Here is a 17,729-nt window from a genome sequence, read left to right as displayed (position 1 = left end):
AAACGTAGCATAACTCGAGTCAGCGCACGGGATTGTTCTGCATCATCGTTCACTACAACAGTACAGTCCTTGTTCAATTTTCACACCTTCTTTCCCAGACTAGATTACAAATTTGTACATAAGTGTGTCCACATTGCACGTAGAATTGGCATATTTTTACGAAAGCGTCCCCTTGCAAAGTTCGAGATATGACCGGTGTGAGTGAGCAATGTCATTATTTGACTGCCTGCCTCTCATCAACAAAGGATCAACCGGGAAGGAAAGTACAGGGCGTGCCATAAAATTAGTCAAACAATGCGAATCACACAGAAGACCATTCCATGTCAAGAACAAGTCCTGAATATAGCTAGTTGCCTATAACAACACAGGATATTAGTATTACTCATACAACTAGTCCCCTGTAGCTCAGTTGGTAGAGCATGGCGCTTGCAATGACAGGGTTGTGGGTTCGTTTCCCACGGGGGCCAGTATGAAAATGTATGCACTCACTCTGGATAAGAGCGTCTGCTAAATGACTAAAATGTACAGCCCACAGACATAGCAAAACCACACCATGAACAAAGTGGTCCTATACGGAACACATTTATTTCAACAATCTATTCCTCTATCCACAAAAAAAATGATTTGTCTGTATTGTCAATGATATGGTCATATGGATTACTACTAATGCAACTGTCTTGGTCAAATAGCATTACATTTGTGATTGAGATTAACCGTCAAGCTCATTAAAACAAACATAAGGTGCAGGCAAAGTTAATTTAATGGCATAAAGACAATAGCAACTTACGTGTGATACACATTGAATGGCATGTTTAGCAAAAAGGAGATGTGAGAAACAAACAATATTGTAAATTAATGTCAGTGGGAATAAAATTGTAGTTTTAGTACTACAAAGAACCGTATTGTTCTCTAAAATTAACCTTGGTGCATACCCTGCGAACATAAATGAGTCGTTAGGACGTCACCGGAACGTCAGGAGGTTGTTTCATGGTCCCCTGGACATCCTTAGGACGTCCCGTTTGCTGGGTATCTATGCACTTCAGTTTTGTCTTTATTTTCTAGGGAGCTCATCAAGAAGCCTTAGCTGCAAATTTCCACCTCTGTAGCCACTGCTGAAAAGTCAGTCCCCCCTTGCGTATGTCAGGCAGAGCAAACTGAGCAGGCTGATCCCACCTGCACAGAAAGAACACAGAAGAGAAAAGTGAATTGTCAATAGTCTAGCTGGTGAATAATATGGAGGTTCAATACGGGTAAGAGAGCTATATGGGAGAAAGTGTTGATGGTAGCACTTACCAATGGGAAATGGCAGTCTTGACCTGATTCCCATACGAAAGGCCCTGTGAGCAGCGCTGGGTAAGCTCCCGAACCCTGGGCAACAAAGACTTAAGCAGGTCCTTGTCTTCCTCCAGTACACGTAGCAGGAGGGCTAAGGAGGAATACATAAAAGGGAGATGAATGAGAGATAAAGATATCAAACATGTAACATGGCATAATCTGCCTTTGGTTAACCAGGTAAAGAGGAGTGATACGGTTTGATTGGCATCTTATGAACGCTATAGAAGATCTGTACCTTGTTGGTCAGGTGCAGGTAGCTGCGCTCCATGCTTCTCTACATTTGCTAAAGAGGAGGAGTGCAATTGCAGCAAACGACGCAAAAAGCGAAGCTCCAGATGCTGGGATAGCGCTTGGGTGTACAGTTCCTCAGGGGCCTGGCAGAGAATCATAAAGAGGGACAAAATAGACAACACGTAAATAAACAAGAGGATGAGAGCAAGAAGCAAACCACTAGGTGCATAAATGGTCATGGAATAATCTGCTGGGACTCACCCTATACATTGGGAAAGCCAGGCTTTGACACAGATTGTGGAAGGGCAAGGAATGCAAGCGATGTATAGACAACCACGCTGCTGGAATTCTCTGCTCGCTGAAATATATAGCAGTTGACAAAACTTAACCATCTGAAAAATGTCCTTTTGAGCATTTTTTCTCATCCAGACCAAATAATATTAGAAGGATAACTCAACTACCCATCAAACACCAACAAATAGGAAGCTCTTACCCTTCAATGATCCTGCGGTCAAGTGTCAATAGTGACACATTTCCAAACTGTCTGGCCTCCTGGGACACAGAGTTGCGAAGCCCATTGGCTGCCGAAAGAACTTCAGCAAACTGGGGAGCCAGCCTTCCCTGGACAAACTGTCCAATCTTAGGTCGGACAGGAGAGAAGAAAAGGTCAAGTTAGATGGCCACTGTTTACACAGTCTGCATTACAGTACACAGCCGCATAGAATGGGCCTACCTCCTTGTGCATGCGAGTCAGTTCAGTCTTAGCTGTCGAGTTCCCCTTGATCAGACCTCTTATCTGTTCCTGCCTGACATCCTATAAATAAAAACATGACAAAAGTGTGTCACACTTATTTAGGTAAATGTGTGGCAAGTGGTGAAATGCTGTGGTGTGTGTGGAAGACACAAAAGTAAAAAGAGACTGCACATTTTTTTGAACGATGGCAGGTTTCCTTACCCCAAGCTGTCTGAAGTCCATGATGCTTTGCCATTGGCTCCGCAGGTTGCGCAGGGCCTCCTGTCGGTCTCTGGCATGCTGCTCCATTTGAACACACTGGTCCTGCACACCATCTCGCACTGCTGCCTGAATCACACAATGCATCTCCAGCTTAAACACTGACCTGGGAAGGATGGAAACATGGGAGAAAATAGGTTTTAAACTGGGAAAGAGTAGAGAGCATCACAAACAACAGATACAGACAACAAACTAGAGTATTTTGATGAATTGACATGACTACTTTAGAGGCTGAGCATGTTCATTGATGTTATGGAAATGTTGTGGAAGAAGCCAATCTGTAGTGCAGACTTACCGTGACAAGGCTTCAGTTTGAGATTCCCCACCAATCAGCTCCAACTGTGCTTCTTTCTTTCGGGCATGAAGCTGGGTCTTGAGCTGTTGAATTCGTGACCGCGTCTGAGCCAGTTCCATCAGACTTTGTTCTACCTCCTCCCAGGCTGACTGCAGATCAGACACATATATTACTGTTCCAGCCTATGCAGTGTCTTGGCCCCATGTTGGTGTTTTAGTGTAAACTGAAACATGTGTAAAGCACCTGTAAAAGACTCTTAACGGGTGGTAGCTCTTCCTCTTCTTTTGAGATGTCGAGCATGTGATTACTCTCGTAGCGAAACCTAAAATAAAAACAGATACATTTGCCCCTATAATTCAAATCCATGCAGTTATTTTTGTCCAGCTAACTTCCTTATCAATTTAACCATTTACCAGCCTTCCGAGTGGTGCAGCGGTCTAAGGCACTGCATCGCAGTGCTAGAGGCGTAACTACAGACCCGGGTTCGATCCCGGGCTGTATCACCACCGGCCGTGATCGGGAGTCCCATTGGGTGGCGCACAATTGGCCCAGCGTAGTCCGGGTTAGGGGAGGGTTTGGCCGGGGGGGCTTAATTTGGCTCATCGCGCTCTAGCGACTCCTTGTGGCGGGCCCGAGCACCTGCAGGCTGACCTCGGTCGTCAGTTGAACAGTGTTTCCTCCGACACATTGGTGCGGCTGGCTTCTGGGTTAAGCGGGCGGGTGTTAAGAAGCGCGGTTTGGAGGGTCATGTTTCGGAGGACGCATGACTCGACCTTCGCCTCCCGAGCCTGTTGCAGTGATGAGACAAGATCGAAATTGTGGAGATAAAGGGGGTAACTCCCGAGTGGCGCAGTGGTCTAAGGCGCTGTGCCACTAGAGATCCTGGTTTGAGTCCAGGCTCTGCCGCTACTGGGAGACTTGGGCGGCGCACAATTGGTCCAGCGTCGTCCAAGGTAGGGGAGGGTTTGGCCGGCAGGGATGTGGGCCCCACGGGGGGCCAGTATGAAAACAACAAAAAAACATGTATGCATTCACTAACTGTAAGTTGCTCTGGATAAGAGCATCTGCTAAATGACTAAAATGTCAATGTAAAAATTTAAAATACAAACAAAAAAAACATTTACCGTAATGCAGCAACATCACGAGCCACATCCAAAGAGGCAAGCATCTCCTCCAATGTCATTTCCTGTCCCAAGGCCAGGTACTGCAAGGCTGACAGCACTTGGTTTGGAGGATAGCATTGTAACAAGTCCTGATGAGATGGAAAAAAACCAATATGATTCTCACTCAAATGAAGAAAATATGAAATAGACCATGATGTAACTAACTAGGTGCAAACAATGCAACTTACCTCCACAGCACTTAACCAATGCTGAAATACTGCAGTTCTCTGTTCACATGTCAAGCTGAAGAGAGAGAGACAATGATGATTTAGCAATAGAAGTATCTCATAGATGACTCCGTTTCCAATATAAAACCATCTGATAATTCTTACTGTGTGCCAGTGGATGATGTAATCTTCAGTTCACTCTCTTGTAAAGACTGGAAGAAGTGGAGTCTTTCATCACACAGCTCTCTGACGTTACGCTAAGGGGGGAAACAAACAAGACCAGTAAAATGCAAAACCATCACTTCAAAGACTATCATACAACTAACAGAATATAGTAAAAGCACTTACCAGAACCTGAGGCTCTGCTCCTGTTGAGTTGAGATGGTCCCCACTGCTATTGGAGGTTTGATTTCCAAACACCACCTCCACCTCTGCCTTCCTGCAAAACACACCAAAAGTAAAGAATGGATTTGGGCTTGGCTTGAGGCGTCAAATGCATGTGGAAGTGTGGTAAGAAATGGTAATGGTGAACGGCAGAGGCTCTAGCAAGCACACCTAGACAGCTGCTCCAGAACCTGGTAGTGCCCAATGATCTTGCAGGTATCCTCTGAGAGAGAGTGTCGCTCCTTCATGCAGCGCTGCTTAAAAGCCTGTAAAAGGAGCTCCCTGCGTTGGTTCTCCTCCACCATCTCCCAGCTCCGGTTAATGGACTCCTCTACTCAATACAAAGAGATGACAGAGTACAACACGTCAAGGCGAAAGAGGACATCAACATATACAGACCTAGCACATTTTAGGATGTGGTATGTGGAAAGAAATGATATATTTGGTAAAATGCTGACCCTCAGTAACTAGCTGTGCTTCAGTCCCATTGATTTGAGAGTCCAGGTGGTTTAGTTCTGCTCTCAGCTCCTCTATCTGCTCCTGAAGCTCAAACCGCTTAGCAGCATCACTCTGCCCCACTACCTGTTTCAACTGCAAACAAATACATACAATAATGTAAAAGAAAGAATGAGCGCACAGAAAACATAATGCTAACACATAGCTACAGTATCACATTTTTAAGACTATATCAAACTATCTAGACATTTGTTTAGAGAAATATGGTTGTACCTCCTTATCTTGCAGAACTTTGTACCTGAGAGATCAATGTCAAGGCTTGTACAACTGTACATACAACAAAACCTGTGTGTCATATTCGTGTCAGAGAAATTAGGCAGTTATCCTATCAAGAGACAATGAAATGACCCCAGTTGTAGATAACTCAAAGACACCAAAAATAAAGGATACCATTGGAGATTTCCACGCATAACCCTTACATTCCTGCAATGAGAAAGGAATTATACGAAGATATTGGAAGAACAAACGTATTAGGACAAAACGACAATAGTTGACCTAGCTACTACACATAATTGATAGAAACACTAGGAAGTACAACAAAATAAGTCTGCATACCCACCTCTGATTGAAAATATGTTGTGTGACATATCTCCATATAGAGGCACCTGGGCCAACACATAACCTGAATCAAAACAAACATCAATATACTTAACGTTACTTGGTTTAACTCAATGTTGGGACAAATTCGTTTTAATTAGTCTGCAACTGCCGATATGCATTATGCAAGACTGTAGTTAGAATTGCTACCAAGACAAAAAAGAATAGTTCAACAAGGCCAAAGAAAGGTGCATGTACGTTAAATAGGACATTTATGAATGACGTTACGCACGTTTTAAAGTAGTTGTCGTTTGGGAGACTTTGGGCTGGTAGATTAAATTCTTCAACCGCCCACCGCTTAACTTCCCGCAGCAGGGTCCTGTCTCCCATCCTTCCTAGCCAAAACAAGTGAGGCGTTTAGCTAGCTATATCTAGCTCAATAATGCTCGCAAAAAACGAATACTAGCAAGTACATTTTAGCTTGACAGGTGGCTGTAATAGTACGATGGCGAAGTAGATTTGTTTCCAAGTGTATGAGTGTCAAAACGATCGCAAGAAAAGTTAGCTGTCTTACTTCAACGCAGTTGGTCGCTTGTTATGATTTTTCCACCCGTTCAATTTCCCGCTCTGCAGCATATCCGGGTGACGTATGCGTACGTTTCTGAAATTGGACAAATAGAACGTGTAACGTTCTACAACATTACGCCGATTCTGTTGAAAAACGTTTCTCACACGGAAAGAAACGGGGCGAGATCTACCTGAATTTGTCCAATTGGAACTCTCATTTAGCTTCCGTTTGGTTCTTAAACGGTAAACGGTTTCCGTAATGAATACGGAACTGTTACACCAAATGGGAAACTTACATTTCAGTGATTTAGCAAACGCTCTTATCCAGAACGACTTAAAGTTAGTGCGTTCATCTTCAAATAGGTAGGTGGGACAAACACATATCACAGTAAGTACATTTTCCCTCAATAAAGTAGTCAGAGTTAGTAAGGGGGAAAAAGTCAAGTCCGAGTGTTAGTTCACGACACAGCAGCTTTCATCCACTGCACAATATGGAACATTTTATTTATTTATTTTTATTTCACCTTTATTTAACCAGGTAAACCAGTTGAGAACAAGTTCTCATTTACAACTGCGACCTGGCCAAGATAAAGCAAAGCAGTGCGATAAAAACAACAACACAGAGTTACATATGGGGTAAAACAAAACATAAAGACAAAAATACAACAGAAAATATATATACAGTGTGTGCAAATGTAGCAAGTTATGGAGGTAAGGCAATAAATAGGCCATAGTGCAAAATAATTACAATTAGTATTAACACTGGAATGATAGATGTGCAAGAGATGATGTGCAAATAGAGATACTGGGGTGCAAATGAGCAAAATAAATAACAATATGGGGATGAGGTAGTTGAGTGGCCTAATTTCAGAAGGGCTGTGTACTGGTGCAGTGATCGGTAAGGTGCTCTGACAACTGACACTTAAAGTTAGTGAGGGAGATAAGAGTCTCCAGCTTCAGAGATTTTTGCAGTTCGTTCCAGTCATTGGCAGCAGAGAACTGGAAGGAATGGCGGCCAAAGGGGGTGTTGGCTTTGGGGATGACCAGTGAGATATACCTGCTGGAGCGCATACTAGGGGTGGGTGTTGCTATGGTGACCAATGAGCTAGGATAAGGCGGAGATTTGCCTAGCAGTGATTTATAGATGGCCTGGAGCCAGTGGGTTTGGCGACTAATATGTAGTGAGGACCAGCCAACAAGAGCGTACAGGTCACAGTGGTGGGTAGTATAAGGGGCTTTGGTGACAAAACGGATGGCACTGTGATAGACTACATCCAATTTGCTGAGTAAAGTGTTGGAGGCTATTTTGTAAATGACATCGCCGAAGTCAAGGATCGGTAGGATAGTCCGTTTTACGAGGGCATGTTTGGCAGCATGAGTGAAGGAGGCTTTGTTGCGAAATAGGAAGCCGATTCTAGATTTAATTTTGGATTGGAGATGCTTAATGTGAATCTGGAAGGAGAGTTTACAGTCTAACCAGACACCTAGGTATTTGTAGTTGTCCACATACTCTAGGTCAGACCCGTCGAGAGTAGTGATTCAAGTTGGGTGGGCGGGTGCCAGCAGTGTTCGATTGAAGAGCAAAGGTACGGTGGGATTCGAAATGGTCGGTGATCTGTTTGTTAACTTGGCAAAAAAATAATAATTTGCATTTAGTTTTACTAGTGTTTAAGAGCAGTTGGAGGCTACTGAAGGAGTGTTGTATGGCATTGAAGCTCGTTTGGAGGTTTGTTAACAGTGTCCAATGAAGGGCCAGATGTATACAATATGGTGTCGTCTGCGTAGAGGTGGATCTGAGTCACCAGCAGCAAGAGCGACATCATTGATATACACAGAGAAAAGAGTCGGCCCAAGAATTGAACCCTGTGGCACCCCAATAGAGACTGCCATAGGTCCAGACAACAGGCCCTTCGATTTGACACATTGAACTCTATCTGAGAAGTAGTTGGTGAACCAGGCGAGGCAGTCATTTGAGAAACCAAGGCTATTTAGTCTGCCAATAAGAATGCAGTGGTTGACAGAGTCGAAAGCCTTGGCCAGGTCGATGAAGACGGCTGCACAATACTGTCTATTATCGATCGCGGTTATAATATCGTTTAGGACCTTGAGCATGGCTGAGGTGCACCCATGACCAGCTCGGAAACCGGATTGCATAGCGGAGAAGGTACGGTGGGATTCGAAATGGTCGGTGATCTGTTTGTTAACTTGGCTTTCAAAAACGTTCAAAAGGCAGGGCAGGATGGATATAGGTCTGTAACAGTTTGGATCTAGAGTGTCACCCCCTTTGAAGAGGGGGATGACCGCGGCAGCTTTCCAATCTCTGGGGATCTCAGACGTTACGAAAGAGAGGTTGAACAGGCTAGTAATAGGGGTTGCGACAATTTCGGCGGCTAATAATAATCAATAGGCCAAAACCAGAGGTTGTTTAGATTGGCCCATGAAGACAGATGCACATTTCAAAAGTATACTAAACAAAAATATAAACACAACATGTAAAGTGTTGGTCCCATGTTTCATAAGCTGATATAAAAGATACCAGACATTTTCCATAAGCATAAAAAGCTTATTTCTCTCAAATGTTGTGCAAAAACGTATTTACATCCCTGTTGGTGAGTGTTTCTCCTTTGCCAAGATAATCCCTTCACCTGACAGGTGTGGCATATCAAGAAGCTGATTAAACAGCATGATCATTACACAGGTGCACCTTGTGCTGGGGACAATACAAGGCCACTCTAAAATGTGCAGTTATGTCACACAACGCCACAGATGTCTCAAGTTTAGAAGGAGTATGCAATTGGCATGCTGACTGCAGGAATGTCCACCAGAGCTGTTGGCAGAGAATTGCATGTTAATTTCTCTACCAACGTCATTTGAAAGAATTTGGCAGTATGTCCAACCCGGCCTCACAACCGCAGCCCACGTGTAACCAGGCCAGGACCTCCACATCCGACTTCTTCACCTGCGGGATGGTCTGAGATGAGCCACCCGGACAGCTGATGCAACGGTGGGTTTGTAGAACCGAAGAATTTCTGCACAAAATGTCAGAAACCGTCTCAGGGAAGCTCATCTGCGTGCTCGTCGTCTTCACCAGGGTCTTGACCTGACTGCAGATCGTCGTCGTAACCGACTTCAGTGGGCAAATGCTCACCTTCGATGGCCACTGGAATGCTGGAGAAGTGTGCTCTTCACATATGAATCCTGGTTTCAACTGTACGGGGCAGATGGCGTGTATGGCATCGTGTGGACGAGCAGTTTGCTGATGTAAACAGACAACCTCATGGTGGCAGCTGGGTTTTAGTATGGGCAGGCATAAGCTATGGACAACGAACACAAGTGCATTTTATCGATGGCAACTTGAATGCACAGCGATACCCTGAGGGCCATTGCCGTGCCATTCATCCGCCACCATCACCTCATGTTTCAACATGATAATGCATATCCCCATGTCGCAAGGATCTGTACACAATTCCTGGAAGCTGAAAATGTCCCACCCATTTAGCATGTTTGGGCTGCTCTGGATCGACGTGTACGACAGCGTGTTCCAGTTCCCGCCAATATCCAGCAACTTCGCACAGCCATTGAAGAGTGGGACCACAATCAACAGTCTGATCAACTCTATGCGAAAGAGATGTCGCGCTGCGAGGCAAATGGTCACACCAGATACTGACTGGTTTTCTGACCCACGCCACTCTCTTTTTAAAAAAAGGTATCGGTCACCAACAGATGCAATTCTTTATTCACAGTCATGTGAAATCCATAGATTAGGGAATAATGCATTTATTTAAATTAACTTATTGCCTTATGAACTGTAACTCAGTAAAGTCTTTGAAATTGTTGCGTTTATATTTTTGTTCAGTGTATTTAAAAATCACAGAAAATGTAATGTATGAGCACCTGTGTGTGGAAAGGAAAACACCAGACATTTCTTTTGCAATACTCTTGTTATATCTTGTTCTAGAGTTCGAGCAATTTAACTGCCCACTTCACATTTTACTGTTTTGTTTACTCCACCCTACTATATTCAATGTAGTGCGTTGACACATTTAATGGCAATTTTTTCATTCCAAAAGTTAAATGTTTTTCTTAAAACAACTGCCATGGATTGCCATGATTGTCCCATTACATTATACAACTTGCCCCAGTCTATATAACATTCAAATATATCATTTCAAATGGCAAAAAAATAAGACCTGAGTATAACACCAACTCAAATTGTAGATCAATTTCTCTACATTGTACTTTAAGGCTCCTTTAACACATACTTTCAACATAGACATGGAATACAAAAAAGCCAACAGAAAAAGCATAACTGTAAATTGAAGTGTACATGAATAGAACAACAATCTAATAAAAACATTGAGGACTAATTATTTTCTATCTGAAAATGGTCCAGTTTCACTTCTTTCTGAGCAAAGTATTAATAAAGTAAAACAGTTCTTTCCTCTTCCATGACAAGATGTCGTGTCCATGTTGGGTCATTATTTTGCATTGTGTTGATGAATGTTGTGATGAATTCAAGGCACTCCATCATTAAAGTCTATTCCTGCGTTGCCGTTATCTTATCCTGGTAAAGAGGTTTAAAACTGACACAGATTCCTGAATAAAAGAGGAAAAAATGTAACTTAAATCACAGGACAACAAGAAAGTAAAATATAGACATATACTATAATTTTAAGATCAGATTTGAAAAATCAACTCCGCTTTAGTACCTTTGTTGACCGTGTTTTACTGAAGAGATTCCAGAAGCGTAGCGTTTCATCACCAGCCCCTGTGACGATGGCCTCACCATCAGGAGACATTGCCTACATAGTGCAGGGGATAGACAATATCAGAACATTAGGAGGTTAGGAACATTAAAACAAGACTGACGAGAAGACCACTCATGCTACATGTTTGTCTAGCTGAATGTTACTTACCAGGTAGAGCACCCTGTACGAGTGTCCGGTAAGCTTGGCTACTTGAGTGAGTGCAGGATATTTCCACACCAGGATCTGATTCTGAGAGTAACCATGTGTGCTGACCTATAGAAAGGGAAAGTGCCATCAGACCATCAAGGTTTAAATAACGTTATAGGATCACCATCACAACACTGAGTGGTACGTACCAGTTCATTGGCATGTTTCGACCATGCCAGGTTGCAGACCTGCGAGCCTGTGTCCATGCACTGCAGTGGCTGTGCAGTGAGCGTGTTCCAGAAGCGAATGCAGCGGTCAGCCGTTCCTCCCCCAGACGCCAGCAGCCCGTGCTGGTGGGGGGACCAGGCGATGGCTTTGACTGCAGCTAGGTGATCCATGTACTGCTGCACTGGTGCCGTACTGGAGTGGTTCCACACAAGCAGCTGAGAGAAATGCAGGCCATAACCAGAACAGACATGCATGGTTGGTGAGGTTGTTATGTTGTAAACTTGGCTAATCTAACTATGTTAAAAGCCATATCTGAGGGATCTGGACACAGAGTCATGATATATGCTATTATACCTTATTGTCGTTGCCCCCAGAGGCAAGCAGCTGGTGGTCTGTACTCCACTTCAGACCACACACTTCCTGCCGGTGACCCTGCAACCGGCGTTCAGACTGGAGAGGTGGTGTGCGAATGTCCCTCTGCAGGATCATACGGTCTCGACTACCTGATGACAACTGGTCTGCGTTCCATGCAAGTGCACCTATGGAAGATCAGACATTGGAATGGTGAGGGGAAAGAGATCGATGAAATGAACAACCAGTATGCTACATCTATAATTGGGAAGTTCCACATAAGGGTGTTTTTTCCCTTAGTGCTCACCAACTCTAGCAGTGTGACCCTCTAGTGTAAAGAGCTTTTTGCCAGCTGCTGCATCCCAGATCTGTACGTAGCCTTTGTGAGTCCCCACCGCCACATGATTACCCTGAATCAGAAACGCACAGCATTGGAGTCAGCAAATCACACACACAAAAAACACCTAGAGCAAGTAAAAAGTGTTATGGTGGTATTTACAAACGGCAGATTATATGGAGTTGAACTCACTCTCTCTGACCAGCCCACGGACGTAACAGAATTTCCCTCCACTGATAAGTCACACAGACGAGTCACCTGGAAAAACAAATCAATGCTCTCTGAGTGTTTGTATAGAAATGAACACCATGTGTAATTAAATAATATGCACATGTATTAGTCAGACAAGCAATACCTGGCTGGTGCAGGCACTCCAGAGATAGACGCATGTACCTAAGCCAACGCTCAGCACATTTAAAGCAGACCAGTCCACAAGGTTGAGGTAGAAGTCATCCTGTAGTTCTGGAGCATCCAAGACCTTGAATGGGATCTTTGAGATTTTACGAGTCTGCTTCCTGGGTGACCGTAGCAATTTCTGACTGCACAGAAAGAAAACAAACCAAATGAAAAAACATTGATTTGAAGTTAACAGTAACCACCCTGCATCTTTACAGAGATAACAACTTATTAATTTACCTTTTGCTACTGACAGGTGACAATGAGTAGGGAGAGATGCCATTGTCCTCATCTGTTGTGCTCTTAGCACTGAGAGAGTACTGCACATAAAGGTAAAGATTTGGGTCAGACCTTGCTCCAGAATAACTCCATGTAGCTTGGAAATAAATTAGATTCTGTAGGGAAAACATTCTTACACTGAAGAGACTCCTATTTTCCGGCATGGAGGGCTGCAACCGTCTGTCCTCTGTCTGGGGGTCCTGAACTTTGTCGATGCCTGCTCCGAGCAGCTCATTTTTCAGCAAAGCAGAGTAGGCCAGCCCATCCACTAATACAGAACCCCAGTTACATTAACTACTATGTAGGTCGTTCTTAAATGTTAGTAATTTCCTCTGATGTGGCATAGTTTGTCACGTTACTTACCTTTGCTGCTATCAGATGTCGCATCCTTTGTTTTTCTATTCTGAGTTGGTGATTTCTCATTCTCCTAAAAACACAGATCACATAAACATTTCTCCATGAGCTGACTAAATGTGTCAAATTAAGCTATAGTGAGGTAATGCATCATAATTCATAGGGTATTAAAGAGGTTTAAGTGACATATACATTGATCCTGTGGAAGTTGATGCTCCAGTTGGCCCCTGCACGGGACGGGATGAACCTGTCACCATGCTTACTGGGAGAGGACATTGGGGACTTGTTCAGCGTCAGGTTGCGCATCACCTCTGTCACCTTCTGTACAATGACAACATGATGAATCATGACTGGTAAATGGAGAACCAACAAGTGCCAGTGCCCTTTTTAAATAACATTGTTATCCTATTAGTATGGTCATCTTTGCACCACTTTGGTTAGCTGAGACACACCTTTCCTTTAATACCACTTCAGAAATGTTCCCAGTAATGAAATAAAAACGAGAGTTGTGTGAGAATGAGGACTCACAATGGGGCTGGTGTTTTCGTTCTGAATGTTGATCTGGCGAAGCAGGCGACGCTGATACTCTTGGTCCATAGTGGTAGTGCCTCGCTGGCTGGATCTTGATTGGAAAGTCACACAGTTAAAAGAGAAGTCTACTGCTGGCACTGATCCTCTGCACTTTGCATACCAGGTAAAACATTTTACCAAGTTAACAGAAACAACACCACCAAAGAACCGAGGGTTCAGTCTACGTCGATGACATGTCACTAATCTACAGATAGCTAGCTAACTTCACTAAAGTCCGGAAGAGTAGACAGGGCGCATCCCCAGCTGCTAGGTAACGTTAGCAAGCTAAGCTAACCAATCTAAGCTAACTCTGCTAAGCTATCAAATACCACACACATTGCCTTGGGCACTGAAGTAATGTTTTTAAATCGAGTGCAGGTGTCAGGATACAGCAGTATACTTGTTCTCTTCTTCACGAGCAACTGAAGAGCAATAATGTAGAATGAATGAAGTAAAAGCTAGGTGATAGCTCTGTGTGCTAGTTAGTTAGCTGGCTAGCATAAAATGTTATTGACAAAATTGCAATGCATTGTGGGAAATGCTTACGTAGCTAAGCTGTTCAAATCAAAACACTGAAGTCACACGTTGTTGCCACTGGAGAAGAAGGCTGCAACTAGCTAACGTTCGTTTGTGAATTCTGAAAACGCACATAAGCTATGTTGTTAGTTATCTAACCAACGTTACAGTTAACGTAGCTAGTTAGCTATTTCCTTTGCTAACAGTATACACAGGTTAGCTAGCAAGCATAGAGTTTCGCCAAAAATACTGATAACCAGAGCCATGTAACGTTATTTATCTTAATACATGGCTCTGCTTATCTAGCTCAAGGTGAGCTTGAAAACATAGCAGCTAGCTGTATGCATGTTTCCATTTTAATGCAGCTGTAGCTAGATTCGACACAAAGAGCCATGGAGAGTTCTATGAAGAAAGCTGTTGTGGAACGGCGGTCGAGGCTTTTGTATCTGTCCATGAGGCGTAGAGAAAAGATTAGGAAAGCCATCATGGATAAACAGATGGAAATCCAACGGCATATCAGACATAGAATGTATATCCTCAAAAAAATGAAGAGGCTTGCACATACAGTAAGTAACAATTTGATGTGGAATCAACCTGACATAAAGTAAAGTGTGTGTATCAAGAGAACACATGCAGTATTTCAAAGATAATAAAATAGCCTAGGTGATTCAAACATCCCAACTTTAACAGTTTTTCAATGAGTAAAAAGTGGTAATTGAAATATCTATAACTGCTATACATTTTCTAGTTTCAGCCACCACCAAGCTCACCTTCAACACCATCCTCACCCTTAAGACCCTCACCCACGAGACATTACTCACCTGCAGAGCCTAAATCAGACTGGTGGGAGAGGGTTGTGACTACGGAGTTCCAGCCTCAAGACTGGCTCAACACATTCCATCTGAGCAAGGACACATTTGACCAACTCTGTGACAAGCTCAGACCTGAAGTAAAAGACCCTACCTGTCATGTCTCCCTGGAGAAACGTGTGGCAATGGTTATATTACGGTTGGCCACCAACTTGGACTATCTCTCTATCGGTGACCTACTTGGCACGAGCAGCACCACAGTAATCAAATGTGTACGAGACATATGCAATATCATTGTGACAGTGCTGAAGCCACTCTTCATTCATCAGCCAAGTGAACAGGAGCTGGAGGAAATTGCTGCTGCGTTCAACACACAGTGGGGTTTCCCTCATTGTGTGGGTGTCATTGATTCCCTTCACGTTTCTGTGAAATCTCAAAGCCAAACCAGTGATGGCTGGAACAGCAAAGGATGGCCCTCCACGGTGTTGCAGGGAGTTGTGAATGGACATGGTCAATTCTGGGACGTCCGTGTAGGCTTTCCAGGCAGCACTGATGATGCAACCATACTGCAGGGCTCTGAACTATGGATGTTGGCGAGAGAAGGGGGACTGTCACCAAAGACACTTCACAAACTCATGGGCCAACCTCTTGGCTATGTGCTGTTGGGTGATGCAGCCTTCCCTTTGCAGAGCTGGCTGCTCAAATGTTATCCAGAGTCACCTCAACTAACACCTCAGCAACATACATTTAATACTCAGCTGAGCCATGCACGGACCCCTATTGAGGGTACCTTTCGTCGCCTGAAAGCCCGCTGGCAGTGCTTAAAGCGCAACAACAGCAATGCTGCCCTGATCCCTGTGATGACTCAGGCATGCTGCATTCTACATAATATGTGCGAGATGAATAATGATCCCTTTATGGAGAAGTGGCTTGAAGAGACGAGCCAAAGCCTTTCCCAGCCGTGCGACCTAGCTCCTGCATGTCTGGATGACTCCAATGGCGAGGCGGTGAGGTCTTTACTATGTGACTACCTCCATCAGCTACCAGAATCGCAGAAGCAGGGCAGTACACATACAGACCGGGCAGACTCTCGCCCTGTCACACTCTCGGAGTGTGCTGAAGCAGTCAACATATTAACTACACTAGACTGACAATGTTGATCTCTTGCATTAAAAAGTGATGTATATATGATGTATATTATGTATGTGCATGTCTGCAATGAAGCATACATAGCTTTAAAAAATATATATACACTGCTGAAAAAAATAAAGGGAACACTAAAATAACACATCCTAGATCTGAATGAATGAAATAATCTTATTAAATACTTTTTTCTTTACATAGTTGAATGTGCTGACAACAAAATCACACACAAATTATCAATGGAAATCAAATTTATCAACCCATGGAGGTCTGGATTTGGAGTCACACTCAAAATTAAAGTGGAAAACCACACTACAGGCTGATCCAACTTTGATGTAATGTCCTTAAAACAAGTCAAAATGAGGCTCAGTAGTGTGTGTGGCCTCCACGTGCCTGTATGACCTCCCTACAACGCCTGGGCATGCTCCTGATGAGGTGGCGGATGGTCTCCTGAGGGATCTCCTCCCAGACCTGGACTAAAGCATCCGCCAACTCCTGGACAGTCTGTGGTGCAACGTGGCGTTGGTGGATGGAGCGAGACATGATGTCCCAGATGGGCTCAATTGGATTCAGGTCTGGGGACGGGCGGGCCAGTCCATAGCATCAATGCCTTCCTCTTGCAGGAACTGCTGACACACTCCAGCCACATGAGGTCTAGCATTGTCTTGCATTAGGACGAACCCAGGGCCAACCGCACCAGCATATGGTCTCACAAGGGGTCTGAGGATCTCATCTCGGTACCTAATGGCAGTCAGGCTACCTCTGGCGAGCACATGGAGGGCTGTGCGGCCCCCCAAAGAAATGCCACCCCACACCATGACTGACCCACCGCCAAACCGGTCATGCTGGAGGATGTTGCAGGCAGCAGAACGTTCTCCACGGCGTCTCCAGACTCTGTCACGTCTGTCACATGTGCTCAGTGTGAACCTGCTTTCATCTGTGAAGAGCACAGGGCGCCAGTGGCGAATTTGCCAATCTTGGTGTTCTCTGGCAAATGCCAAACGTCCTGCACGGTGTTGGGCTGTAAGCACAACCCCCACCTGTGGACGTCGGGCCCTCATACCACCCTCATGGAGTCTGTTTCTGACCGTTTGAGCAGACACATGCACATTTGTGGCCTGCTGGAGGTCATTTTGCAGGGCTCTGGCAGTGCTCCTCCTTGCACAAAGGCGGAGGTAGCGGTCCTGCTGCTGGGTTGTTGCCCTCCTACGGCCTCCTCCACGTCTCCTGATGTACTGGCCTGTCTAATGGTAGCGCCTCCATGCTCTGGACACTACGCTGACAGACACAGCTCGCATTGATGTGCCATCCTGGATGAGCTGCACTACCTGAGCCACTTGTGTGGGTTGTAGACTCTGTCTCATGCTACCACTAGAGTGAAAGCACCGCCAGCATTCAAAAGTGACCAAAACATCAGCCAGGAAGCATAGGAACTGAGAAGTGGTCTGTGGTCACCACCTGCAGAACCACTCCTTTATTGGGGGTGTCTTGCTAATTGCCTATAATTTCCACCTGTTGTCTATTCCATTTGCACAACAGCATGTGAAATGTATTGTCAATCAGTGTTGCTTCCTAAGTGGACAGTTTGATTGTGTGATTGACTTGGAGTTACATTGTGTTGTTTAAGTGTTCCATTTATTTTTT

General features: G+C 44.4%; 3 protein-coding genes across 6 annotated transcripts; 1 reads left to right on the top strand and 2 right to left on the bottom strand.

The window, feature by feature from the left end:
- Nucleotides 1–742: 742 nt before the first annotated feature.
- Nucleotides 743–6,288, bottom strand: LOC121532687 (HAUS augmin-like complex subunit 5). Of its 2 annotated transcripts, XM_041838471.2 has the most exons (20): nt 6,215–6,288; nt 5,933–6,035; nt 5,663–5,725; nt 5,494–5,526; nt 5,317–5,341; nt 5,046–5,178; nt 4,759–4,918; nt 4,552–4,642; nt 4,369–4,460; nt 4,225–4,279; nt 3,998–4,125; nt 3,117–3,195; nt 2,874–3,022; nt 2,522–2,684; nt 2,300–2,380; nt 2,060–2,205; nt 1,828–1,924; nt 1,571–1,709; nt 1,294–1,426; nt 743–1,173 (listed from the first exon to the last, which is right to left on the bottom strand). In XM_041838471.2, exons 2-20 carry the CDS (start codon nt 6,028–6,030, stop codon nt 1,071–1,073), a joined length of 1,968 nt encoding a protein of 655 aa, XP_041694405.1. In that variant the 5' UTR covers nt 6,031–6,035; nt 6,215–6,288; the 3' UTR covers nt 743–1,070. The 2 variants fall into 2 exon arrangements, with proteins under 2 accessions (XP_041694405.1, XP_041694403.1); XM_041838469.2 differs by having other exon boundaries at nt 5,933–6,271.
- Nucleotides 6,289–9,910: 3,622 nt separating this feature from the next.
- LOC121533389 (fizzy-related protein homolog) lies at nt 9,911–14,152 on the bottom strand. Of its 3 annotated transcripts, none has more exons than XM_041839290.2 (14): nt 13,954–14,152; nt 13,576–13,669; nt 13,240–13,368; nt 13,057–13,120; nt 12,831–12,961; nt 12,655–12,734; nt 12,374–12,557; nt 12,211–12,276; nt 11,989–12,091; nt 11,685–11,869; nt 11,312–11,545; nt 11,124–11,228; nt 10,917–11,009; nt 9,911–10,803 (listed from the first exon to the last, which is right to left on the bottom strand). In XM_041839290.2, the coding sequence occupies exons 2-14, from the start codon at nt 13,642–13,644 to the stop codon at nt 10,762–10,764; spliced, it is 1,485 nt and encodes a 494-aa protein (XP_041695224.1). In that variant the 5' UTR covers nt 13,645–13,669; nt 13,954–14,152; the 3' UTR covers nt 9,911–10,761. The 3 variants fall into 3 exon arrangements, with proteins under 3 accessions (XP_041695224.1, XP_041695226.1, XP_041695227.1); XM_041839292.2 differs by having other exon boundaries at nt 14,008–14,152; XM_041839293.2 differs by having other exon boundaries at nt 13,576–13,663; nt 14,008–14,152.
- Nucleotides 13,649–16,236, top strand: LOC121533390 (putative nuclease HARBI1). The gene is made up of 2 exons (XM_041839294.1): nt 13,649–13,741; nt 14,882–16,236. The coding sequence occupies exon 2, from the start codon at nt 15,128–15,130 to the stop codon at nt 16,091–16,093; it is 966 nt and encodes a 321-aa protein (XP_041695228.1). The 5' UTR covers nt 13,649–13,741; nt 14,882–15,127; the 3' UTR covers nt 16,094–16,236.
- Nucleotides 16,237–17,729: the final 1,493 nt, after the last annotated feature.

Source organism: Coregonus clupeaformis, chromosome 20 (assembly GCF_020615455.1).
Source record: "Coregonus clupeaformis isolate EN_2021a chromosome 20, ASM2061545v1, whole genome shotgun sequence".
In the NCBI taxonomy this organism is placed as follows: domain Eukaryota; kingdom Metazoa; phylum Chordata; class Actinopteri; order Salmoniformes; family Salmonidae; genus Coregonus; species Coregonus clupeaformis.
Note: the sequence above shows the minus strand (reverse complement) of the source record. Positions and strands in the feature narration are given on the sequence as shown.